The sequence below is a fragment of the Geotrypetes seraphini genome, chromosome 14 (genome assembly GCF_902459505.1).
Source record: "Geotrypetes seraphini chromosome 14, aGeoSer1.1, whole genome shotgun sequence".
NCBI lineage: Eukaryota > Metazoa > Chordata > Amphibia > Gymnophiona > Dermophiidae > Geotrypetes > Geotrypetes seraphini.
Window position 1 is genome coordinate 6,852,502 of NC_047097.1, and position 27,621 is coordinate 6,880,122.

Genomic DNA, 27,621 nt, shown 5'->3' on the forward strand with positions numbered 1-27,621 from the left:
TCAAATCCTACTGAACTCATTGGACCTTGAAAGAAGTCTTTGCCAGCTCCACAAGCCTTCCTGAAGCCACAGGGTAAGTTTAGCTTTTCTCTTTGCTAAAAAAAAAATTCAAAAAGCAGAACTTTTGGGGTTCATCATTCTTTTCTCCCTATTTTGCCCAGGTGCAAAATAAAATCTCCCATGCCCATTCAAGCAAGTGGGTGCACTTTGCCATGCAATTTCATAAGTATTGAACGACAGATTACACAAATGGCTTCTCCCTGTGTAACGCTATAGGTGCAGATCGGTTCCTCTTTGAAACCGAATAAAGGCAGCTGTAAAGACTATTTAATAGAAGCTGCATTTTGTAACTTTTTGATGGCTATATTTCCACAATATTTTTTTTTTTTTACACTGAAACAATTTAACAAGGGATTTAATTGCATTTCTATTCTTTGTCTTTTGTATACACTGCTTTGATTTCTGATGTGGATGAAAGTAAAAGCACTTATTACAATACGCTTGAATCCAATTATCTAAAAGAAAGAATAAAAAGAGACTCAAGTGGCTTCCTTTGTTTGCCCACCAGTTGTGTTTGACAGAGATTATGATTTTATATGAATATGTACACATTGGCTTGTATTATTATAATTCTTAAGTATGCTATTTCTTTGTAAGCAGTTTAATTATAAGCAGGTTATAAATTTATAAAATAAATAGACCTAGGAATAAGACGACTACGCTTGCAGATACCCCCCTCCATCCAAAAATGCGCACTTTCATAGTTTTCTGAAAACGTTCAGCTTAAATTTTGCGAAAATTTCCCCCGACATCTCTTTAAAGCTAAGTAAACAATGGAGAAAGACTGAACCGTGATAAAATGCGAACTGGCAGAACAGAAGGTGCGAACATATGGAGAAGGAAGATGCACGACAGCTATTTGGCAATCCAGCTTCAAACTAGAGAATGACACGGTGACAAAATTCATCACCTTTCCCGTCCCCACGGATAACCACGGGAAATAATCCCATGTCATTTTCTAGTGTCTATCTCAACCTCAGTCCTTCTTCAGAGCAAAGCTTGCGGGTCAGTGGTTGTGGCCATTCATACTCTGATTCTTATGTGAGCCAAGGATAATGAAGCCATTGTGACATCACTGATGTGATTGGCTCTTAGGCACTGGTGGAATAAGGCATTATGACATCACAATATCTGCTCTGGATACCAGAGACTGTCATTCTGTAGTGTCTGTTTCAACCTCAGTCCTTCTACACCAGTATTCTTCAAAGCAAAGCTTGCGGGTCAGTGGTTGTGGCCATTCATACTCTGATTCTTCCCTCTCTCCTTAAAGAATGACATGAAGATGGTTTCCCGCGGTTATCCGCGGGGACGGGGACGGTGATGAATTTTGTCACCGTGTTATTCTCTACTTCAAACTTGACGCCAATCCTTTTCAAAGATTCCCCCTTTCTAGAGCTGCATTCTAGAGTCAGGGATGCTGGAACTGATTGTTTATACACAATCGCATCCAAGTTTAGTAAATTTGGAAAGTGAAGCTACATTTGGATAGTATCCCCTCTTCGTTGGCCACACTGTGCCCGCGATGCTGAGGGTTAGGCTCGTGCGTGGATGTCATCATTGAAGGATTTGGGGTGGTGGGTGTGAGGTCACTGTGGATGAGGCATTATGTGATGTCATTGGTGGCTTTGTGAGGGCTGAGTTTCCTCAGCGAGTCGAGTCCTATTGCATGAGAACCAGAACATCACAGCAGTGGCAAAAATGTACCCATAGCCGGGCAGCAGTTTTCTGCAATTTTAAAGAAAATGATTTTGCAGACTTCCTATTTTCCGGGAGGAGTCATGGTTTCCAATTACATGCGTTTTCTTTCTGTCCACATTATGTTTGCCTAAAAGCTCAAAATAGAGTATATAGCAAAGAAAACTATAAGCAACACAATGGCGCAGTGTAGATAATTGATATCTTTAGCATTAGAAGAGCCGGGAGCCTGTCCCGCCTCATCCCAAGGCATGCTGCCGGCACAAAAGACTTTGCAGAGCTGCGCTGCAGGAGGGGAAGGGTTAAGGACGAGCACCAATAGATTAGTGGCTGAGATGCTTCAGGTTCCGGGACCTGGCCACAGCGGCTGATAATGGTTTGTGATCTGTGACAGCATTGCCTTTCATGCATGTCTTCTTTTGCCATGGGAATATCTCAGTTATTTGTCCCTATGACAATGGGGCCTTTAAAGATACGGGGAAATGTTCTGCACCCCCCTCCCCCCCCCCCAACATAACAGAGTACCCCTTCTTGGGCACAGTGAAGGAGCTTGCTCAATATTGGAAGGGCTGCGCACTGCATCCACAGAGCCTTTTACATTTATTAAATGTAGGTACTTTGGGTTAGATTCACCAAGCAAATCAATTGTGTACCAGTCGGTTTGCGACCTCTTTGCAACCCAATTTTCCTCCGACCTGATTCCCTAACCTCTGTCCCGATCATCCTCCGATTTGCATATGCAAATGACGGGGAATGGCATTCAAATGTAGGCAGGCAGCAATTCACTAAAAAAAAAAAAATGAGGGACACCGACTTGGCTGACCGATCCAAAAATAAGCGACTGCTGAGGACCTGTCGCTCGGGTCCTTTCTGACTGCCCTGCCTTCTGCTGTCCTGCTCGGTGTCAGGTCAAAAGCGTGCCGGGACAAAGGCGCGCCCAGACAATTGAGCGCAGCGTGAAGGCGTGCGCCGCTCAAACTTACTGTTTTTAGGGCTCCGACGGGGGGGGCGTGGGGGTGGAACCCCCCCACTTTACTTAATAGACATCGCGCCACGTTGTGGGGGCGTTGTGGGGGGTTTGGGGGGTTGTAACCCCCCACATTTTACTGAAAACTTCACTTTTTCCCTGTTTTTAGGGAAAAAGTTAAGTTTACAGTAAAATGTGGAGGGTTACAACCCCCCAAACCCCCCATAACGCTGGCGCAATGTCTATTAAGTAAAGTGGGGGGGTTCCCCAACAAAACCCCCCGTCGGAGCCCCTAAAAACAGTAAGTTTGAGCAGTGCGCGCCTCCGCACTGCGCTCAATTGTCTGGGCGCGCCTTTGTCTTTCGCGCCGTTGTCTATGAACCGTCCTGCTCTCTGCCCCGACTCCCCTGCCTTTCCCTGCAGTGCATGGTTTTAACCTGCGGGTTTAAAGCGGGTTAAAACCACGGGCTCGAAAGTGAAATTAAAAGAAAAATAAAACTGCTGCTTTTGTAAGCATGCTCAGACCATCTACAGGCAAAGAAGATGATCTGCGCATGCTTCAGGATCGCTCACTAGCGATCTGTGTGGTCGGAGGGGGGCGTTCCTTCGATCGCCCCCATTTAAATACTGACCCGTTGTGGATCAGTTGGTCTGCCGCGGATCGGCCATGGATCGGGCATGATCGGCAGGTTAGTGAATCTAGCCCTCTGTCCCCGGTGTTTCTGGGTCATGTGCTTTTGCTAAAGGAAACCGCAATAAAAGCAAGGATCGTTGAGATTAGATAAAAGAGGTTTTTCAAAGCTAGAGATTTCATTTATTTATTTATTTTGATTTCTAGCCCGTCCTCCCATAAGCTCAGGACGGGCTACATAAGGACATTCACAATGCAGAGATTTCACAAAAACTAAGGACATGACTGGTCATAAGGTAATGGGGTACAAAGGGGGAGATAATTGCCAAAATTTCACAAAGGCTAAGGTCCAGATAGGTCATAAAATAATGGGGTACATACGAGGGTTACAGAAAAGGAGGAGTCTGTTTAGCTGTTGTCCAAACTCCGGGGCCGGATGCTCTAAAATCGCCATTAAAATCCCGTGGGTCGCTGCGCTGCTGGTAAATTGTCCAATTTGAAAACAGCGATCGATGTTCAAACAATTTTGCATGCAAATGAGTTTTGCGGAGGTCCACCGTAATCCCATCCGATCAGTCTGAGAAGAAAGTATCTGATACATGCGCAGAATAGCTATGTCGCAGTAATGCACAAGTGTGAATCGTAGGTGTGCCTTTTTGTAGTGCCTCATTGGTGCATGTCTTAAGAGGGGGAGGTGCAGAGAGCTAACAACAAACCGTGCAAATGCGAAAATGCAAGATATATCTGCTTTTTAACTACACTGCTTCAGTGGGGCAGATGCAATCGGCAGCTCCAGACCTGTCAGTATATGCTTTTAATACAAGCGCATGAGACATGCCTTTAACATAGGTACATGAGATGTGCCTTTAACACACGCAAATATTTTATGGTCCCCAGTCCCGTAAAAAGTATTTTTTATGAACTTTCACATGCAATCAGCGGCCAAGGCCTGCTGGAATACGCTTCTAATACAGTGCTACCAGTACAACAAAGAAAAATGGGGAGACCCAATGATCCACAGTGAAAACAATCCACCGATGAAAACAAAAACAAAAAACTGTGGATACAGATGTTCTGGAGATAATTTATTATACACTGACATATAAAAACATGAAAATTCAATTTAAAAAGTACAATGATAAAAAATATAGTGGTAAAAATCCAACCGGACCCTACACGGTCCGTGTTTCAGCGAAAACGCCTTCCTCAGGGGTCCAATGGTTTGCAAACTCACATATAAGAATTGGACTGAAAACATTCTATTGTCTTGAAACCTGTGAGCAGACATAGTGTTTTTTTTGCTACATCAGCTTGTCTGCGGTGTTCTTTGCTCATCGATGCTAAACAGGTTAAAACTGGTTTAGTGTTGATCCTTAAAGGCACGGTGACTTTTGAGCATATGGGCATGGATCGCTAAGGATACAAAATTATATTAAGAGAGGAAAAAAGAATCTCAGCAACCTGCTCCGAGTCTGACTGGTTCCAGATCTCAATCATGGATACAAAAAAAAAGTGTCAAACTTAAATTCTACTTGTGATAATATTTCACATATCACCATAACAATGACTACTGTGTAACTTATATGCAACAGTGTCAAACTCAAGCGTGTTGATTATACAGGAATAGCTAGCCTATATCTTAAAAAGATAATAGTTCTCAACAATGTAACAGGAGAATGAAAAAAAATATGATGTTGAGAAACTCTTGAAATAAAGACTTTTGAAAAATAGAGAATTTAAGTTTGACACTACTATGTTACTATCTTATCAGAGATTTTGGCAGTTGGAACCCAAGCACAGTACCGGATTCTTGCTCAGAAATAGCTAAGAAGAAAAATTAAAAAAAATAAAATAAAATAAAAATAAATAAAAAATAAAAAATAAAAATTTAAATTGAATCAGGTTGGGCAGACTGGATGGACCATTCGGGTCTTTATCTGCCGTCATCTACTATGTTACTATGACACTTTATTTTGTGTTTGGTTCACACACATATTTACAAGAGAAGTGTTTTTTTTTTTAAGAATCCATGATTCAGATCTTGAACCAGTCGGACTCGGAGCAGGTTGCTGAGATTCTTTATACCTCTCTTTTAATATAATTTTTAATCGCATTATTTACCAAAATTGAAACCGTACGTACTTGAGCTTGTAGCTATCATTTGGGTTTCATTCCATCATTCGTTAATGCGTTCTCTATAGATACAAACCAGTCTGGTAGCCAGAATCTCCGAAATACTTGCGAGGGAGCTTTTCTTTATCAGTTCTGCTCAGATCTCCAGAGGTCACAAGAGGCAGGTCAAGCTGCCAGTGGTGAAAGCAGTGGGGCATGACGGCACTGGGCAGCGTGCCTCCGCAAATGAAGGCAATCTACAGAATAATTTCACAACAATCTCTATGCTGTTTGTAGAAGTAAAAGTCAATAGATAAAAGAAATTATTTTATTTACAAGTCGCTTTTGCCTCATAGATATGATCTAAGCCAGTGGTTCCCAACCCTGTCCTGGAGGAACACCAGGCCAATTGGGTTTTCAGGCTAGCCCTAATGAATATGCATGAAGCAAATTTGCATGCCTATCACTTCCATCATATGCAAATCTCTCTCATGCATATTCATTAGGGCTAGCCTGAAAACCCGATTGGCCTGGTGTTCCTCCAGGACAGGGTTGGGAATCACTGATCTAAGCAACCTAGAAAGTCTCCTGCATACAGAAAAAAAAAAAAAAAAAGTACAGTTCTACGGTTAGGTGAACCTTTCTGTACTGGACTAACATTTGTTGACTGGGGCCCCTTTTTAGAAACTGCGGTAGCGATTCTTGTGCAACAGATGTGAGGCAGCCTATTTGATTTCTACGAACTGCGTGGCATTTGCCGTGCCAGGACACGCTACCGCAGCTTTGTGAGAGGGGCCCTAGGTTTCGGAGTTAACGTGTCCTTCCTCAGGTCAGACAGAAGGAGCAAGTCACAGCAGGTGAAGTGAATTAACACAGCAAATAAACTACCATATGGTAGTGTCACCGAGTAGGCTTTTTTTTTTTTTTTTGCTTCCTCTTAGGTTGAATAGCAGGCTAACATCAAATATAAATCACAGATTACAGCTAAACATGGAATGATGCTACGCAACTAAGATGGCTAAACACAAGTATTACGCTGACATTATTGGCCTCTTCCTACAGACTGTGCTAGCACTGAATGGCCCGCGCTGCTCCCGACACTCATAGAGCTCCTGTGAGCGGCAGGAGCAGCGCTGGCCATTCAGCGCGGCTCTCTGCGCTAAAAACTGCTAGCGGTTGGATATGCTGTTAAAATATTGTAAGTTTTATGTTGAACTGTACTTGCTGTACACCGCTTTGGGTGAATCTCCTCCTACAGGCGGTTACTAAATCCCTATATCTAAATATTCAAACTGGGAGGGCAAGTTGCGTTTTCTTACCTCTGGCAATAAAATAACTTACCACGTGCAAGTTAGGGCTCCTTTTATCAAGGCGCGCTACGGGGGTTAGCGCGTTGGACATTTCATCACGCGCTAACCCCCGCGGCAAGCCTAAAAACTAACGCCTCGTCAATGGAGGCGTTAGCGACTAGCGCGGCAGGCGGTTGAACACGCGGTATTCTGCGTGTTAACCGCCTACCGCACCTTGATAAAAGGAGCCCTTAGTTAATTAGGGTGACAGGTTTGTCTGAGTCCATCATTAATTAGGGGGGGGAGGGGTGTGTGAGCTGCACACCCAATGCACATGGCCTTGGATATGTCAGACTGGGATAGGTCTTTCTCAGGGGGGGGATAGGGCTTTGAGTTGGTCAGTGTCTGAGTTAGAAACATAGAAACATATAGAAACATAGAAGATGACGGCAGATAAGGGCCATAGCCCATCAGGTCTGCCCACTCTACTGACCCACCCCCAAGTCTACTATTCTAGGGATCCCACTCCTGGTGACAGGTTCCCTTGGCTTAACCCTCTAAGGCAGGGGTGTCCAATGTCGGTCCTCGAGGGCCGCAGTCCAGTCGGGTTTTCAGGATTTCCCCAATGAATATGCATTGAAAGCAGTGCATGCAAATAGATCTCATGCATATTCATTGGGGAAATCCTGAAAACCCGAGTGGACTGCGGCCCTCGAGGACCGACATTGGACACCCCTGCTCTAAGGGATCCCACATGGGCATCCCATTTGCTCTTAAATTCTTCCAAGCTGTTTGCCTCAATCACCTGCACCGGGAGCTCGTTCCAAGGATCAACCACTCTCTCGGTGAAGAAATATTTCCTGGTGTCGCCATGAAATTTCCCGCCCCTGAGTTTGAGCGGATGCCCTCTTGTGGCTGAGGGTCCTTTGAGAAAGAGAATCTCTTCTTCCATCTCGATACGGCTGGTAATATACTTAAATGTCTCGATCATGTCTCCTCTCTCCCTACATTCCTCGAGTGAGTACAGCCGCACATTTTTCAGCCTTTCCTCGTATGATAGATCCTTGAGCCCCGAGACCATCCTGGTGGCCATCCGTTGCACCGACTCTACTCTCAGCACATCTTTTCGGTAGTGTGGCCTCCAGAATTGCACACAGTATTCCAAGTGAGGCCTCACCATGGTTCTGTATAATGGCATTATGACTTCAGGCTTCCGGCTGATGAAACTCCTGCAGATGCAACCTAACAACTGTCTTGCCTTAGATGAAGCCTTCTCCACATGATCAGCAGTTTTCATGTCTGCGCTGATGATCACTCCCAAGTCTCGCTCTGTTGAAGTTCTAGCTAAGGTCTCACTATTCAAGGTGTAAGTTCTGCACGGATTTCTGCTGCCAAGGTGCATGATCTTGCATTTCTTAGCGTTGAAGCCCAGCTGCCAGGTCAAGGACCAAAGCTCCAACAAATGTAGGTCCTGTAGAGCAGGGCTAGCCTGACTCAGGATTGGTTAAGAAAAATTGTTCAATGTGGCGGGAGGGGTCTTCCAATTGGAGCCTTCTTTTAGAGTGTTTGAGGTGGGGTCAAGGCAGAGTTTTTACACAGGACCCCTCCGAGGTCATGAAATTTCTTTTCTGCTCCTCGAAGATGTCCAAATTTTCCCCACTCACCCACAGTTCTAGTTTGGATGTGGTATGGTTAATTTATTTCTGTTGTCACAGCTTGGGGGGGGAGGAGGGTACTGAAGCATGGAGGTCCTTTGACAGGCCTTAATTTTCACCTGGCGGTGGAGGTTGGGGCATTATAGCACATAAACTCAGTCCAGGAGGTCCTGGGACTGTACTTGCTCTTGCTGTTAATGGCAGTGCATATTACCTGTTTGGTTCACATTATGGGACTACTTGCTGATATGGCGGTGGTTGAGTTGGAGTTAGTTCATTTATTAAATCTTTAATTTGTTTGGGTGTATTGATTTATGTTTGTCAACAAAAAATGAAGCTGCGGCCTGTTTTTATACCAAATAACTCTCTGGCTGGCTGGCTGAGGGGAGATATGATTGAAGTCTACAAAATCCCAAGTGGAGTAGAACGGGGTACAAGTGGATCGATTTTTTTCACTCCGTCAAAAATTACAAAGACTAGGGAACACTCGATGATGTTACAGGGAAATACTTTTAAAACCAATTATTTCACTCAGAGAATAGTTAAGCTCTGGAACGCTTTGCCAGAGGATGTGGTAAGAGCAGATAGCGTAGCTGGTTTTAAGAAAAGTTTGGAGAAAAGTTTCTGGAGGAAAAGTCCACAGTCTGTTATTGAGAAAGACGGGGGAAGCCACTGCTTGCCCTGGATCGGTAGCATGGAATATTGCTACACCTTGGGTTTTGGCCAGGTACTGGTGACCTGGATTGGCCATCATGGGAACGGACTACTGGGCTTGACCCAGTGAGGCTATTCTTTTGTTCTTATGTTAGGTATAATTCTGTAATCTAATATAGGGTATATGGCCGGAGGGGTGGTGGTCTCACATCCCCCATTATTTCATTGTTAGAAACATAGAAAAATGACGGCAGAAAAGGGCCAAAGCCCATCAAGTCTGCCCACTCCATTGACCCTTCTCTTTGATTTTGCTCACCACCCCCTGCCCTCACCTCATTAGAGATCCCACATGAATATCCCATTTATTTTTGAAATCTAATACGCTGTTGGCCTCAATCACCTGCCGTGGGAGTTCATTCCAATGATCGACCACCCTCTCAGTGAAGAAATACTTTCTGGAGTCTCCATGAAATTTCCCTCCCCTGATTTCCCTCCCCTGTTAGAGGTAAGAAAGCACAGACTGCAGTAACCCAGGGTCAGATCTAGTAAGCTTGTGTTGGAGTCACACATGGATAGCCTAGTCAAGTGCATGGCTTCCTAATGCAAGCCTATGCCAAAGCTGTGCTCACGAGTGCAGCAAAGCACGCACAAATAATGCCTGTGCAAAACTTGAATGCTAACCTGGTAGACTAGAGCACAGCAGGCATATGCGCAAAGTGGCGTAGCGAGGATGACTGGTGCCTGGGGCAGTGATGTCCCTCTCCCACCCTCTTTCCCGCCCCTCCCAGAAAGTAACATCAGAGAGAGCTCCGAAACCGACGCGAGCAGCAAGTTCTTCGCTGCTCGCGCTAAAGTTTAAAAGGTATGGGGAAGGGGCGCAGATGTGCGTGCAGTGTGGGGGGGGGGGAGTGGGAAGGGGGTGGAAAGGAGGAAGACTGCGCCCAGGGCGGACTGTCCTCCTTCAAACGCCTACCCTCTACCTACGCCATTGAATGTGCAAATGATTGAGCAGAAAAACCCTGTATCCTCACAGATCAATCCATGTGCTGGAATGCGATTCTGAAACCTCATTCTTCAGGAACGACATTCTGTGCATACATTTTTGCAATGCTGACACTTATGGCAAGAACTGCATTCCAGCATGTGTGCATACGTGGCTCGCACTGGCTCCCAGTACAAGCATGCAAACGATACAAATCCTACTGCACCCTATTCAAAGCCCTAAATGGAAATGGACCAAATGATCGGAACAACCGCCTAATTAGGAAAAACACATCCAGACCAAGGAGAACTCAAGCACACTTTACCCACCTCCCATGCAAAGGCATGCAAAGCAAAAAAAAAAAAAAAAAAATGACGGATTACTAGTACCGTAGCAGCGAGACTAGACCGCCACCTCTCCAATCTGCTGACCACGACGCCCAACTGCAAAACATTCAGGAAAGAACTGAAAACCATACTAGTCAAGAAATTTGTCAAGTGATCTAACCAAACCGTATCGACCCTTCCCAGATCCTGACGCATGCTATAGCTATCAACCTACCCCGGGTGCCTCTCACCCTTACTTTCCCACTGGTTATGGTCAACCTTTGGGGGAAGAGATATGTTTGGGGGAAGAGAGATGTTTTTAGTCTCTTCATGAACTGGCAATGTGTAGGTAGTTGTCGCAGATAAGCAGGTAGGCTGTTCCAGAAATGGGGGTCCTAGGAACCCGTAGGTGGAGTAGAACATCCTCTTCCTATGTACTCCATGGGAGGATGGAAACAGTAATCTAAAGTGCTGTGTGGTCCTTAAGTGGAGAAAGGTGTATGAGATCAGTATGCTGGCTACTAGTCGGCTGGAGATTTCCCCGAACATGGACTAATAGAGAGATCTCGCGTGGATGGGGAAAATTTGTCCCCGTGTCATTCTCTAATCTGGATGTCTACTGTGGCAGCAGCCACTATAACTCGGCCATTTCACACAAGCAGGTGCACTGCAATCTCGGTTTATTACTGCCCTCAGACAGGAAGTGCTAATTGTTCTGAAGAAGTTGTAAACATTGTGTAAGAAATGTTAGTGTTGTCTTTGCTGCAGCAAGAAATGGCTCAGTGATGGCATCTTATCTCCTCTGTCCTCTGGCACCACACTAAGAGAAATAGTAACATAACATAGTAGATGACGGCAGATAAAGACCCGAATGGTCCATCTAGTCTGCCCAACCTGATTCAATTAAAATTTTTTTAATTTTTTTTTCTTCTTAGCTATTTCTGGGCGAGAATCCAAAGCTTTACCCGGTACTGTGCTTGGGTTCCAACTGCCGAAATCTCTGTTAAGACTTACTCCAGCCCATCTACACCCTCCCAGCCATTGAAGCCCTCCCCTGCCCATCCTCCACCAAACGGCCATACACAGACACAGACCGTGCAAGTCTGCCCAGTAACTGGCCTTGTTCAATCTTTAATATTATTTTCTGATTTTAAATCTTCTGTGTTCATCCCACACTTCTTTGAACTTAGTCACAGTTTTACTCTCCACCACCTCTCTCGGGAGCGCATTCCAGGCATCCACCACCCTCTCGAACAGGAGGGATAATTCATGGAGAAATGAGGCATCTCAGTAGCATGAATCAAAACAAAAAATACAATTGTGGAAAAGGTGTTCCCAATGTATATGCTTATTTGGTTTAGCATATAAAAAAAACACACGATTATCCTCATTGTTAGCTTTCCATGGACTACTATGAAAGGTTCTTAAGTGTTTTAATCTGTCTGCAATATTTGTAATCTGCTTTGGATGAAAGCAGAATTGAAATAATACACTTTAAACTATATAAACTGTAAACTATGTGTGAGTTTCCAAATCTCTATAAATATCTGTACGGAATTCAATGGAATGTTTCTAACCTGGAGGTGGTTCATCCTGAATTACACTACAGACAAGCAGAAATAATGTTGAGGTTTTCAATTTCATGCTCCCAAGCTGGAGACAGCAAATAGGCCCCTAGCAAATCTCTGTACAGTTGCCTCAAAGTAAGTGTACTCTCTTTGTGTTTGCTTTCAGGCATTTCCCACAGCTGCACCGCCAAGATGACTCTCTTTGATGGAATTTACCCATTTTACCCTCAACAAAGAAGAGTCAGTTTTTTCGACGTGGATCTGATGATTGTAATCATCGTCTTCCTGACGTTTGCTTGCTCTTTTCTTCTCATACTTCCTGGGATCAGAGGGAAAGCGGTATGTGGCCTTTTTTTCCCTGCGCTTGGCAATATGTCCCTGATGTTTATTTGGAAGGATGTGTCCAACCTTTTGGCTTCCCTGGGCTGTAGTGGCCGAAAAAAATTTTTTCTGGGGCCGCGCAAACGCTGCAGCAAGACAGAGGAGGGAACCGGCAAGACGGCAAACACCCGGGGGCAGCAGAGGAAAACACTGCATCGCTCTCGACCGGGGCCGCACAAAATACTTCACGGGACCGCAGGTTGGACACCCCTGCCCTACAGGTTCTGATAGGCAGGGTGGTGCCAGCATCTGCCCAACTTGTGTTAGGAAGTCAGAATTTAGAAAGATTTTTCTTAAATTAACTTAGACGCCTAAATTCAGGTGCCGGTTTCAGAATTTCCCCCATAGTGAAAAATGTACTGGGTGAGGAAGATCTGTTTCCAGCCTTGACCGAAAGACCTTTTTTCTGATACCGTGTTTCCCCGAAAATAAGCCCTAGCATGATTTTCCGGGTAGGTCCTACCCCCAAAATAAGCCCTAGTTAAGCTACCTCCCCATCCCTTTGTGCACCAGAACACCATCGGCTGCCTTACATACCTTCGAAGCCTCAAAACTGGTGGCAGCGCTCTGAACGGCCTGCTTTGCAGCTTTCCCCGCCGGGGCCTTCCCTCTGCCGCGTCAGTGATGCATGGTAGGTGTCAAGGGTAGATACCGTGTTTCCCCCAAAATAAGACATTTCCCGAAAATAAGCCCTAGTGTGTTTTTTGGAGCACAGATTAATATAAGACCCTATCTTATTTTCAGGGAAACACGGAGATTGTAAGCCGCTTAGGAGGTAATTACCCTAATGCAGGATATCAATTATATAGTAAACTTGGATAAATGAGGGAAGGAATGACTAGTTAACATGAGGTCTCTTTTTTCCCCCCACAGAGGCTCTACTGGTTTGTCAGGGTTATAACCAGCCTCTTCATCGGCGCAGTCATTGTTGGTAAGTTCTCTATGTAACAAACGCACTGGAACGCTGAATTTGAGCATGATTTAAACATTGCAAACAAGGAACAACGTTGTCTCTGAATTTCTTGACATTAGAAGAACAAAAACTGAAGAAAAAGAATTCCAGACAATACCAAAATAAGAAAAGATTCATGTCTGATACTAAAAGCAAATATGGTCATTAGGTCTTCTTAGAAGACCTAACTTCGAAATTAACCAGTGATGTTCTTAGACTGGTTAACTTCGAAGTTTAACTTAATATGCTCCAACATGCCCTGAATTACTGTTTGCAGCTTGCATAGCTGGGATGCAATGAAGCAGCAATACAGGCAAGCGGTGGTGGCCATGAGTTTCCATGTGCACCAATAACACTGAAAAGACACTCGGAGTTCAAATACTTTGTCGCGTCTGGGAAGCATGGATGATCTCCACTGGTGGTCATTCCGACTAAATTATTTTCACCATAACTCGCTCTATGGCTGAGTGGAAATATTTTGCGACGTGCAATTGAAAATAAAAATGAATCGCCAGGCTACATGCATTTCTAAACATTCCATGATAAAATTCCATTCCGTGGGATACCATGCCTGATTAACCATGAGGTAGATTGGGTAACCATCTAAGGCAGCATGTCAAAGCACAACAGATCTGGACAGTCAACAGAAACTCAAAGAACCTGCAGTGCATGAATCTACCTGCGGGGAGAGCAGTCATTTTTCAAATAGCTCATTTAGGGGGGTCTTTTAATAAAGATTAATGCATGTTATCTGTCACAAAACCCATTTTATTCCTATAGACCCTGTTTCCGATAATATGTGCTAATAGCTAGTAAAAGACTCCCTTACTTGGATAAACAGCTCTTTATCTGTGTAAATGGCTTTGGGAGCAATTTTATGAGATGTGAAGACCTGGGTTTTTTTTTTATAGGTTGTTGAGATCAGAATTAAAATATCCAGGTCGGGGCGTGATCAGTTTCCCCTGTATTTTACAAAAGGCTCTGCTGATACAGAGCCCCCTCTTTTACGAAACTGCGACAGCAGTTTCTAGCGCGGGGAGCCGCGCTAAATGGCCCGCGCGGCTCCCGACGCTCATAGGAACTCTCTGAGCGACAGGAGCAGTGTGGGCCATTCAGCGCGGCTCCCCGCGCTAGAAACTGCAACCGCAGTTTCGTAAAAGGAGGCCAGAGTCTTTTGTAAGATATGCATTAGGACATGTGAGATTTCACCTGTATTTTTCAGTATGTACATCGGCAACAGAAATTTTGCAAATTGATACGTACACAAAAAGAGCAACGTCAACTTGAGAGCGCATGTGCTAATCACCAGGACATCCCAGTGCTGATTTTTGAAACCTTCTTTTTGGATGTCTTGCAAGTCGTTCTACCCGCTGTGCATCCAGAACTACAGGGGAGGTGTTGGAGACCTGTTATGGGCGGGCTTTGGGTGGGCATAGACTTGGACAACTTGCCGTATAATCAAACCTTTTCTATGTTGTCCTGGATGGAACTTAGACACTTTTAAAACAGGTCTAGTTGAAAATGTCTAAGTGCCAAAAAGGTACCCAAGCTGACCAGATGATCGCTGGAGAGATTAAGTTATGACCCCCAACACTCCCCCAGTGGTCACTGACCCCCCCACCCCCCAAAAAAAATAAAATCTGAATGAAACAGTACACACTTGTCTCCAGTATGGAAAAGCCTAGTAGAGTAGCACACAGGTGTCTTAAGTAGCCTGGTGAGTGGGCTAGTGAGCCATAGAGAGGAGAGCCCAGGCCCATAATCCCCTCTAACCACTCCATTTATGGTGGAAAGTGTGAGCCCCCCCAAATACTACTACATTGCTATATAGGTACCACCTGAAGCCATAAGGGCTATTGGAGTGGTAGACAGGTGAGTATAGTGGGTTTGGCGGAAGAGCTATTGTATTGATGCTGGTTATTACTTTTTTGTGTTACTTATTTGTTTTAAATTATGAGTGTTTTCTTGTACCTCGTTCAGGATTGTAGATGCAGTGAGTAAGAAATTTTTTAAATAAATAAATGCTCCAGCGCCCATAGAATTCCTATGAGCATCAGAGTGTTTACCTTGTTGGCCTGCGGTAGAAACTCTTACCATGGCTTTGTAAAAGGAGTCCAATAGTATATCGGGGTATAAACTTCAAAACTGACTTCTGCTAATTGGTGCATCGTAGTGTGAAATGAAGTCTGGTGAACAAGATGTTGTCTGCCAGAAGGGTTGTGGCTGGAATTTATTTTGGCTATCTCAAAGCATTTGTTACGGGGATTTCATATGTGTCTTACGGTACCAAACTTTGTTTCGAGTGAATGTGAACGTTTGCAATTCATCTCTGAAAATATGTTAGGTTGCGGAGAAGCTGGTTATAACTGCTCCTAATTGTTTTGGCAGCTGTAAACTTCACCAGCGACTGGGAAGTTGGCTACGTCTCAACCAACACCACTTACAAAGCCTTCAGCAGCGTTGTCGTGGATGCAGATGTTGGTCTGCGAGTTGGACTATTGGGGGTCAACATCACATTGACAGGTGAGAATGTCATCCTGAAGCATGCAAAGTGCCAGTTGGGTTCAATGGATGTTCATTATACAATGCAATATAATACAGTTTCTTTTCTGCAAGGAATCTACTGTATATACCTTAAAACTCTCCCAGTTATACAAAAAACTCAGTTAAATATAATAATCTTGTGTATTCAGAAATACATATGTTATACACAAAATTCAATTAGTTATCAGCCTTTGAGTATTCAGAAATATGCATATCTTTGTCTGATAGTCAGTGGAAGCTGCTTGCTGTTTTCCAGGAAATCCTGTGAATCAGATCAATGAAACCATTGATTACAATGAGCAGTTCTCCTGGGACTTCGGAACAGACTATGATGAGGAGTACAACGAAGGGCTGAGGAAGGGCCTTCCAAACCCTATCTTATACATTGCGGAAAAGTTCACACAGGACAGCCCGTGCGGCTTGCACATGCAGTACAGAATCTCAGGCCATTATGCATCGGCTACCATGTGGTAAGAAGCACTTTTTAATGTGGTGTATGCTGTGTCCATCTCCGATGGGATTGTTACATCTCCCCTCTTTGCCTGAGGTTATTTTAACATCCACTGGGCAGCCTCCCCTCGATATTCAGCGGGACTTAGCTGGACGGGAATGGCTCATGGCCAGCTAAGTACTGTGGCCGACTAAACTCTGATATTCAGTGGGAGCTAGACGGCTATCTCTCACTGAATATAGTAGAATCTCAGTTAACCAACTTTTGGTTAATTGACACTCTCACCCAACTAACAAAAAGATCACCAGGGAAAAAAGGTCCCTGAAGCACCAGCAGCAGCGGTCCTGAGCCGCAATCCCCACTCCCTCCCTCTAGCCCTGAAGCACTAGAAGCGGCAGCAGTCCTGAGCCGCAAATCTCACCTCCCTCCTGATTCAAAGCAGTCCTGAGCCTCAAATCCCCCCCTCCCTCCCTCCCTTACCTGAAGCAGCAGCTGGTCAGCAGGAGGCAGCGCTCAAAATAGGCTGCTCGCGGCCAGCCCCAGCAGGACCTTTCCTCTGATGCATCATTCCGATGCATCAGAGGAAAGGCTCTGCCGGGGCTGTTTTGAGCACTGCCTCCTGCTGACCGGCTGCCACTTCAGGGAAGGAAGGGAGGGAGGGACGGAGCGAGCGAGGGAGTTCGTGGCTAAGGACCTCCGCCTGCTTCTGCCGCTTCGGGGCTTGAGGGCTTTATGGCTCAGGACTGCTGCCGCACTAGTGCTTTGGGGTGGGAGTATTGGGAGGGGGGAATTGCGATCTGTGTTAGACAATGTTTCTAATATCTCAATCAACCAGAAAAACAGTTATCCGGCATCCACCAATCCCCATGGGCACTGGATACCTGAGATTCTACTGTATCCTGCTTGCCAGATTGGCTGATGACCAGCTATGTTGCGTGCCATAGCTCGTCACCACTAATATTCATCAGCTGATTGGCTAAGACTATCAGCTAGATCAGGGGTAAGGAACTCCGGTCCTCGAGAGCCGTATTCCAGTCGGGTTTTCAGGATTTCCCCAATGAACATGCATTGAAGGCAGTGCCTGCAAATAGATCTCATGCATATTCATTGGGGAAATCCTGAAAACCCGACTGGAATACGGCTCTCGAGGACCGGAGTTCCCTACCCCCGAGCTAGATAGACCCACCTAAGAAGCAGGTATGTCTTTTGCCTCTTTGTCATAGTCCCTTGTACACCACTCAGGATTTTGTAGATCTCAATCGTCCCCCCCCCCCCTTAACTATCTCTCTTCCAAGTTGTAGAGCCCAAGCCTCTCTAGTCTTTCCTCCTAAAGACACGTTCTGTCCTCTTTATCATTTTGGTCTCTCTTCTTTGAACATTTTCTAATTCCACCAGCAACAAAACTGTGTGCAATGCTGAAATTAAGGACACACCATGGAGCAATACAGAGGCATTATAATATTCTCTCTTTATCATCCCTTTCCTAATAATTCCTAACATCCTGCTTGCTTTTTTTTTTTTTGTGAAATTATTACATCAGTAAAAGTAACCAATGTGATCCTCTACTTCTTTACAAGTAAAAGTAGCAGCATTTTACTTATGTACCGTAATTAATTACTTTTACTTAGTTATTATACAACACTGAACATAACAATAGCCAAACTGGGTCAGACTAACAGTCCATCTAGCCCTGTATCCTGTCTCCAGCAGTGGCTAATCCAGGTCACAATTGTCTGACAGAAACCCAAACAGTAGCAACATTCCATGCTACCAATCCCAAGGCAAGCAATGGCCTCCCCATGTCTCTCAGTAGCAGCCTATGGACTTTTCCTCCAGGAACCTGTCCAAACTGTTTTTAAACCCAGCTATGCTAGTCACTTTTTTTTAAATTCTTTATTCAAACTACAAAAGTGCACACAAATAATACACTTTCATAGAATATTAAAATAAAGCACATTAAACTTACAAAAATATATAAAAAGGAAAATTATTTCCCCCCACCCTTCCACCTATTAATCAACAAATAGAGATACCTTCAAGAACACTCAATATATACCCCCACTTTAAGTCATTCTCTGTGGCTCAGAGGGAACGGTGGCCCTGGCTGATGGCACCTCCAGTGACCCTCCTGTTTGCCCTATCTTAAAGCCAGCACTGTCTACCATAAACCAGTGAAGTAGGAAGACGTGGGGCTGTGAGGATTTATTTCAAGGGTTGGCTGCACCCTGATGTAGCTGTTTTAGTGAAACGCTAATCAACGTCGGTGCTTTATGATGCCCCGAAATAAGATAAGTATTTTTTTGTTCCTCTAGTGCCTGATTAGCACGTCATAAAATATTTCAGTTGTATTTCTTGCATTGCACAAGGCTAAAATATATTTCATTACTTTAAAAAAGGAGTTTTTTTTTTTTTTTAAATACCAATGACGTGACGTTCTTTTGACCCAGATTGCACACTACCCAATCTCTGGAGGGGAGTGGTGGGGCTCTGAGGCTCCCCCCCTATCTTATCTTGTGTGGACTATATGAGCCATGCAATTGTTAGAATGATTCACTTTATTTATGAATAGCTATTGACATTCTCTGCTTGAACACTCCTTATTCTATGTTTGAATATTCCTTTTTTGTGAGATCTAAGGTGTGTTACATGGCCTCCCATTTATTGCTTTGTAGCAGTATTTTCTGCTTTGCATAAATAAACCAGTGTCATGAATGCTTCCTGACAGGAACTGTTCTATTCTCCACTGTGTGCCATTGCATGTTTTCCCTCCAATACAGACCATGACTCATTTCTACATGATAAACTGTGATGATGGAAACATGAGGACTATAAAAAAAAAAAAAAAAATGAGGTAGATAAAGGGGAGGAAAGAACAGTATAAAAAAAGTTCTGGAAATACTAATCTTCCTTCCGCTTGTTCCTCACTAGTCGGGGAAGACGGCAGCCTGTTAAGCGTAGCACAGCGATTAACTCCAAGCTTGCTGTAATACGCCACACCTTTATCTCATCAGGAACTATAGAAGCTTCATTTCCTGTATAACATCATCCAACTGCCAGTAACGTTACAGGCAAAATCATGCTAGTGCCTATGGGATTTCAGACCCCTTCCCCCCCCCCCCCCCCCGAGTATCATAACTCGCTGGGGTTCAGTTCCTCATTTTTCCCAAGGTGGCAAGAGCTTACTCATATTGTAATTTAGTTTTCTTTATTTCATAAAATCTATAGTTTAAATCGTTTATATATAATTTTAAATAAAGAACTTAGCTTTTCAGCATTTCAGCAAAATCCTCCCCTCTACCAACGCGTTTCGCTTTGTCTTTATCAAGGTTGGGGAAACCCAGTATAACTTTATCTTATTTACTGTGCTGCCGGCACTAGCATGATTTTGCCTGCAACGTTACTGAAAATTGTTACTGTGTTATACTGACCAGAACATGAACTAATAAAGAGTTATGATAAGCCATAATAATTTATGGCTCCTTTTATCAATCTGCGCTAGAGGATTTTAGCGCAGGCCAGTTCAGTAAATGCTCCGATGCTCATAGAATTCTTATGAGCATCTGAGCATTTACCTCACTGGCCTATGCTAAAATCCTCTAGCGCAGCTTGATAAAAGCGCGTGTGTGGTGGGGGGAGGGGGGAGCTAGTCAATACAATTAAGAGAATTCCTAGTCGCGTATTCTCGCCTTTGTGAAAAGTAGTGAGCTGGCAGGGAACAGCTGGCCCAGAACTTCCTCTCCGAGGTCAGAATTGACATCGAGGGGGGGGGGGAGGCAGGCTGTGGGCCCGGCGTTTGTACGCACCTGGCCTGTTGTCGGGGAAGCAGGGAGAACAGAACACAAAGGCATCGCGAGTCTGGGCTCCGCGATCGACTTGCGTTGCCTTTGCGATCAAAAGGTCGATCGCGATCGATCTTATTGTTTATTGTTTATTTATTTATTTGATTAAACGCCTTATCGATTCTACAAAGCGTTGTACATAAAAAAAATTTTTTTCCTTTTGACAAACAATATTACAGTTAAAACATACTACAAATGAACTATAATACACTCAAAGTTATTATGGGCAAACGAACAAAAGACACACAAGGTAAAGAGGGGAGAAATACAATAGTTATAGTAAATGGAAGAGACATTAATGGAAAAAAACAAAAGGGTAGGGAGATTAAAAAAAAAAAAAAAACAAATTAAAAAGAAAAATTAAAATTAAGACGTCAGTTAAAATTAAATTTAAGATAGAGTAAAACTTCAGTTAAAAGCATCTTTAAATAGAAAGCATTTTAATTTGCTTTTGAATGATGTTAGATTATTTTCTATTTTTAAATACAACGGAAGAGAATTCCAGATTGTTGGGGCTGTTACTGAAAAAATGGTAGTACGACGTGTACCAATCATCTTCAATGATGGTATATTAAGGTTAGATTGGGTTATGGATCTCAAAGATCTTAGTGAGTCATAGGGGATCAATAATCGATCAATGAAAGCTGGAGAATTAGTTTGCCTGGACACCCCTGTAGTATCTCGTAAAGTAAAGGTGCAACAAAGATTGAAATACCTACAACAGCCTGGAGAGGAAGGAGTGACACAATGGTTGGTGCTGCAGCCTCAGCACCCTGAGGTTGTGGGTTCAAATCCCATGCTGCTCCTTGTGACCCTGGGCAAGTCACTTAATCCTTCATTGCCCAAGGTCTGTTAGATAGATTGTGAGCCCACCGGGACAGATAGGGAAAATGTTTGAGTGCCTGATTGTAAACCACCTAGATAACCTTTGATAGGCGATTTATGAGCGTGTCATTGATATTTCCGTGTTCTGTGTGTTACAGGGTGGCTTTCTGCACGTGGCTCATTTCCAACGTGCTCTTCTCCATGCCGATGTTTGTGTACGGTGCCTACATGACCCTTGTTACAGCTGCATTTATGATATTCTCGCTTGTTTCATTCTCCACCGTGAAGAACGCTCCAATGTGTGTCATTCAGTTTGGCACGACAGCCTTGTATACAGCCTTTGGAGGATCCTTCTGGCTAACTTTGGCTACAGGTTAGTAATGGACTCGGGTCTCATCTGATCTGTTCCGGAAACTCTGTGGCATATCATACCGTATTTAGGTGGGAAGCAGAAAATGATGGTTTGGGTAGGCACAGGAGTACATACTGCAGGGTGGCTATGGTGCAGTGATGAAGCTACAGCCTCAGTACCCTGAGGTTGTGGGTTCAAACCCACGCTGCTCCTTGTCACCCTGAGCAACTCACATAATCCCCCTCCCCCATTGCCCCAGGTACATTAGATAGATTGTGAGCCAACCAGCACAGACAGGGGAAAATGCTGTAGTACAGAGATTTGAATAGGAGAAGTAAGGTGAGGTTTATATCTCTTCTAATTGAACACATAACTACGTTATAATTTGATACTTAATTTGCCTTTACTATAATAAAATCTCGAAGATTTTGTTTAAAACATAGAAACATAGAAGATGACGGCAGATAAGGGCCATAGCCCATCAGGTCTGCCCACTCTACTGACCCACCCCCAAGTCTACTATCCTAGGGATCCCACTCCTGGTGACAGGTTCCCTTGGCTTAACCCTCTAGGGATCCCACATGTTTTGTGTCCAATTTTTACACATCAGGACGAGAAACTCTTCTCTTACAGCTTAAGAGAGGAATTTTCATCCTGTAGAACTTCTCCTGAACCTGTATCCAGGTAAAGTAGCAGCCTCCTGGATAACCTGAATAAAATTCATGTGAACCATTCTGAGCTCCCCTGGGAGAGCAATATAGAAAATTAAATAAATGTTCAATTTGCAGGTGCTGCTGGTGAGAGGGCTATTCTTCGAATATTTCTTCTTACTACCTCTGCACTGTGCAGATAGTGCAAGGGTGGACCATGAGTGGTGTTTGGGCAGGGCTGGAGGTTATCAAGATAGCATCAATATTCAGATTAAAGCCACCTAAAATTAAGGGTGTGATTACTTTATACCACCAAAAAGGGAGCCTAAGGAAGCCTCGATCAAGGCATCTTAAAGGAGTCGTGAGGTGTAAAGTTCAAAGTTCACTTTATTGATAGTAGCACTGTGAGGACTCGAAGACTCGACACTGACAATGTTTCGGCATCTATGCCGTTGTCAAGAGTCTCAATGGCTGGTAGTTCGATCACATAAATAGAGCATTCAAAGCAGGTCAAATTTAGAAGGAACAGGAAAATATCTGGTGTCCAAAGCGAAGTTGAGGGTCACGAGTGAAATTATACCTAAACTGCAAAAGAACACAATGTAGATTATGGTCCTTCAGCCAAACTGCAGTACACAGTGGCCATTTTTACTGTGTAAAATGGCTAGATTTCCTTCTTTTTTTTTTTTTTTTTTTTTTTAATTAATGGCCACATGTTAATTTTACAAGGGATTCAACAGATCCAATTGTCAATGCTTTCAAAAACACTTGAAATAAGATACTAGCATATCTGTTGTCTAAGTTAGATTGTAAGCTCTTCTGAGCAGGGACCGCCTATTAAATATCAAAATGTACAACGCTTCGTACGCCTTTCAGCGCTATATAAGTGATAAAAAGTAATAGTAGTAGTACCAGAGTGAGCTAGCACTAATCTTCACTGTAAAAAAAAAAAAAGTGCAAAAAGTAGGGTGGAGAAAAAAATCCTTGGAATAACGTGCCAATAATAGACCATGGTGTTAGTTTGCAAGAGTCACTTTGGTTTGGCTTTTGCAGAAATATATCTTTATGAAGCCTTCATTAACAGTAACACACCAGGTTTCAGGTTTATTCAAATTTTGATGTACCCTCTTATCAAATATCAAAGTGGTTTTACAGAGTAGTAAAAAAACAATCATCAGTGCAGCCACAAAAATACCAACTGACATACAATGACTTACTGGTTCAGAATTTAAATAGAAAGGAACGGGAAGGGAAACAAACAAATAAAAAGAACAAAAGGGTTCTTGCATTAGCAGGTACATCAGCCAAAGGGGCATAAAAACAACCTTAATACTTCCTTAAAAGGACGATCATAAATCGTACGCATCTTTAAAAAGGAATGCTTTTAAACTAGCTTTGAATTTATCAAGGGATGTAAGCTCTCTTAAATGGTTAGGGGCCGCATTCCAGAGTATAGGAGCTGTAACTGGAGAAAAAATGCTAGTTCTCGTAGTGTTAATGGATCTTAATGAGGGGATTGTCAACAGATTTTTTAAAATTGATTTTATGAACAAATTACAAGTGTCACAGGAACTTAATACAGCAAAATTCTTGAAAAGCACTCAAGTACTATTAAACGTATATCCATAACCTATACCCGTCCCCATCCCCCCACCTAATGCATTTTTATATCATAAATATAAAATGAAATCCCCTCACCCAAACATATAAATCTCATTGACCTTACTTTTCACTACCCTCCACCCCTCCAACTCAACCCCAGATGTGCATAAAACAAAGAAATTATCTAGGAATTTAAAATTTCTTTAATTCAATGACTAATTGAGACTTAAATATTTTTAATGAACGACTCCATTGGACTCCAAATTTGTTTAAATTTCTGGGAATCACTTTTTTGATCTGCAAGAATTCTTTCATATCTATAATAAAGGCAAAGAGTTTCCCACCAAAAAGGGAAATTCAAACGGTCACAATTCTTCCAATTCCTCATAATAAGTTGCAATCCCACCGCTGACATGATAAGGAAAAGCCTCTCCTTATATTCATCAAGCAGACTTCTAGGCAAAAAAGAAGTGCCAAATAAAACTCTCCCATATGATAAAGGCACATTGACACTAAGAATTAACCTAATTTTACTCCATATACTTTGCCAAAAAAAACTTGAATCAACAGACAATGATACAACATATGATCTAAAGTATAACCTACAACATATAACCTACAATGCCAACATTTATTAGATTTAGCACTGTCCAATTTTTGCAACCTTACCAGGGTCCACAAAGTCCTTACCGGGGTCCAGAAATACAAAATCTGCCTCATAGAACCAGACCCCATTCAATTTAGACGACGAGACCAAATTTTAGGCCAACGTACTACAGAGATCGCATGTTGTATTTCAGCATTCCAAATATCATAAAGACTTGTTTTGTGTATGTAATCCGTAATTATTTTATACCATCTAGAAGCTTAATTCCCCTGAAATTCAACAGATTTTGATTCGAAGAATGAAGGGAGCGTTGAGTAGCGTGAGAGATCAATAACCTGCTAATAAACTCTCTTAAGTTAAGTAATACCTTTGGGCACCTTTGCTGCAGCTAGTGTGGGTTCCTGTCTTCACTGCAAGTTTAAAGGTTGCCGTAGGTTGGAGTTTTTTTGATGCCTAGGGCTGTGTGTATGGCAGCTTTGCAGTCGACAGGTTCATTACTGCCACTTTATTCTACGGCACTTTATTTATTTTATTTTCTCTCCACCCTACTTTTTGCACATTTTTTTTAACGGGTGAAGATTGGCACTAGCTTGCTTTTGAAAGCATTGGCACGTTTGTTTTGCCATTAGCTTGTGGACATCCCTTATCGTCACTCACTATGCAGACTGTCAAGGCTCATGTGCTAAGCATGCGCTAATCCCCTAGGGCCAGATTCTGCAGCCGGCGCCGGTATTGGCTGGCACATCCAAAACTGGCACCCGTCGCATGTCAATCAATTGCCGGTTGCAGAATCGAACCCGAGTCAAACATAGGCACTGGAATTGTAAACCAGGGTTTGATATAAATCACATCTATGAAGGCAGTGGCGTGGCGAGGGTGAGCGGCGCCCGGGGTGTGGTGGCAACTCTCCCTTGCCTCCTTCCCCACCCCTGCCACACACGCATGTACCTTCCCTGTATCTTTTTAACTTCAGCGTGAGCAGCCACTAACTTACTGCCCACGTCGGCTTCGGCACTTTCTCTGAAATCACTTCCTAGGTGCCGGACCCGGAAGTGATGTCAGAGAAAGCGCCAAAACCGACGCGGGCAGCACGTTAGTGACTGTTTGCCCTGAAGTAAAAAAGGTACTGGGGAATAGAAGGAGCGTGCGTGCGGCAGAAGGAGGAGTGGGAAGGGGGGCAAGAGGAGGAGGGATGCCGGCGCCCCGAGCAAGATGGCGCCTAGGGTGGACCGCCCCCCCCCCCCTCATCCTCCCTTATTACGCCTACCAGCACCTAAGGTCATTTCCAGTGTTAACCATTCTGTCAACTGTAGGCACCTCCGTAGATGAGATTCTGGTACCAGAAATGTAGGCGCTGGTGGGTGCAGTGGCGTACCAAGGGCGGAGCGGGGGTAGCGGACCACCCCTGATGCACGCCCTAGGGGGCTGCACAGCCAGCTGGGTCTGGAACCTCCTGGGACCTGCACTTCAGCGCAGCTGCCGGTCCACCCCCACGGCCAAGAAAAAGGCTATGAAGCCGGTGGGAGCGGCGATAGCGTCCTTTAAGGAACACTCTCCCGATCTGGCCCTATTCCACCCCCTTCGTGACGCCACTGGACAGCATTCTCAGCCATTGGTCGACCCAAGCAAGGTCCACCAATTGGTGAGAATGCTGTCCGGTGGTGTCACGAAGGGGACGGGATAGAGCCAGATCAGGAGGGTGTTCCTTAACAGGACACTTTCGTCGCTCCCGCTGGCTTCATAGCCTTTTTCGAAACGTAGCAGTGGCATATCAAGGGTGTGTGTGTGTGTGTGTGAAAAAAATTATGGGCCGGGGGGGGGTATCAAAAAATGATGGGCCGGGGAGGGTGGGTGGTGTAAATAATGATGGGCCCCGGGTGTCACATATCCTAGGTATGCCACTGGGTGGGTGCCTATCTTTTTTTAAAATGCAATTTTAACTGCTTTTATATGACACGGTCAATTACCGCATCTCTTAAAGGCAATTAAACCAATGAAGTTAGATGACAATAAAGCACCTATCTTCTGGCACTGCTTCCAGAATCGGGACCTTAGTGTAGAGCAATGGAGCTACACTAACACATTAGCACAAAACAAACCCACTCTCCGCCCCCAAACATGCCCCCTGTGTCAAAAAAAGTTATTTTTCGATGTATGGGTAGCACATGACAAAATTACCACAGGATGCCTCAGTGTGCCTCGCAGTACGCTATTATTTTGCTGCAGTAAGCAGGCCCAAATGTGTAACTGTGCCCCACCACTCAGATTCCACCTATATTAATGCCCACTCTCAAACTACACCCTCATCACATTTAGGCTGCATTTTATAGACTGACATGTGCACAGAATATTGGCTTTTATGTTGACGTGCACAGAAACGCACGTAGGTGGCAGTATTCTGGCCATCTATGCACTTTCTTGACATCTTTCGTATAGAATTTTCTCCAATATGTTTTAGTTTTCAAATATAACATAAGAAAATAAAATATTAAGGTATAAAGTGGAGTGGAAGAGTAGCGTATTGATTAGAGCTTATTATTTTATTATTATTTTGCAGGACTTCTCTGTGTATTGATTGGAGTGGTGGTGATTATGATGGACATCATTGTGCCTGAAAAACTGAAGGCATTTTTTAACCTAGATGAAGAGGAGGAAGACATTCTGGTAGAAGAATACATTAACCCACACTTTCTCAAAATTGACACACTCCACCCACCTCCAGATTTCAAGCTGACCATAAAAAACATCTAGAGAAGAATGGTTGGATTTTGATTCTGTGAAGTCAAGCAGTACGGACTTGTTGACTTTTTCCTAGCATATGGGCTGCTGGTAGGCCTCATTTGCTCAAGGAAGTGTAGGGGACTGTGGCCTCGGTCATCGAAAGCCTCTGGAGGCCCCCAGACGGCAAGTTCAACTTTCTAGAGACGAAGGCAAATTTCGTCATTTAACAATGTAGCAGCAAGAACTGAAGAGGAAGATGGCGGCTTCTGATTTTAAGCAGATGCTAGGGTATTTACTTCTAAACATATCATGCACATGGCTGGAGTTTCATGTAACCTATTTAGAATCATCTCCAGTAGGACTTCAGAGGCTCCACTTGGAACACAGAGAGGACTTTTCAGAATTCCTAGGAAACTGTACATGACTGAAATCTGAATGTATGTACCCCCTTTCCCTCTCCCTTTCATCTAACACTAACAAATATTCTTATATCAGAAGGTCAGACTGATACCTAATGGTTAGATCCCAAAACAAGGGCACAGGAAGAAAATTCCATCACTGCCAGTCTCCTAGCTTAATCTCCAATCTTTCTCTTTACTTTTTTTTTTCCTTTTTCTCCATCACTCTTGCCTGAATCAGTGGGCCTTTTCTCCCTTGAACAGAAGAGATTGAGAGGGGACATGATTGAAACATTCAAGGTACTGAAGGGAATAGACTTAGTAGATAAGGACAGGTTGTTCACCCTCTCCAAGGTAGGG

The 27,621-nt window shown here is 43.8% G+C and overlaps 1 protein-coding gene across 1 annotated transcript; it reads left to right on the top strand.

The window, feature by feature from the left end:
* LOC117348566 (dual oxidase maturation factor 2-like) lies at positions 1-27,621 on the top strand. Its single transcript, XM_033920834.1, has 7 exons — positions 1-73; positions 12,106-12,278; positions 13,194-13,251; positions 15,661-15,795; positions 16,073-16,286; positions 21,090-21,304; positions 26,700-27,621. Exons 2-7 carry the CDS (start codon positions 12,132-12,134, stop codon positions 26,891-26,893), a joined length of 963 nt encoding a protein of 320 aa, XP_033776725.1. The 5' UTR covers positions 1-73; positions 12,106-12,131; the 3' UTR covers positions 26,894-27,621.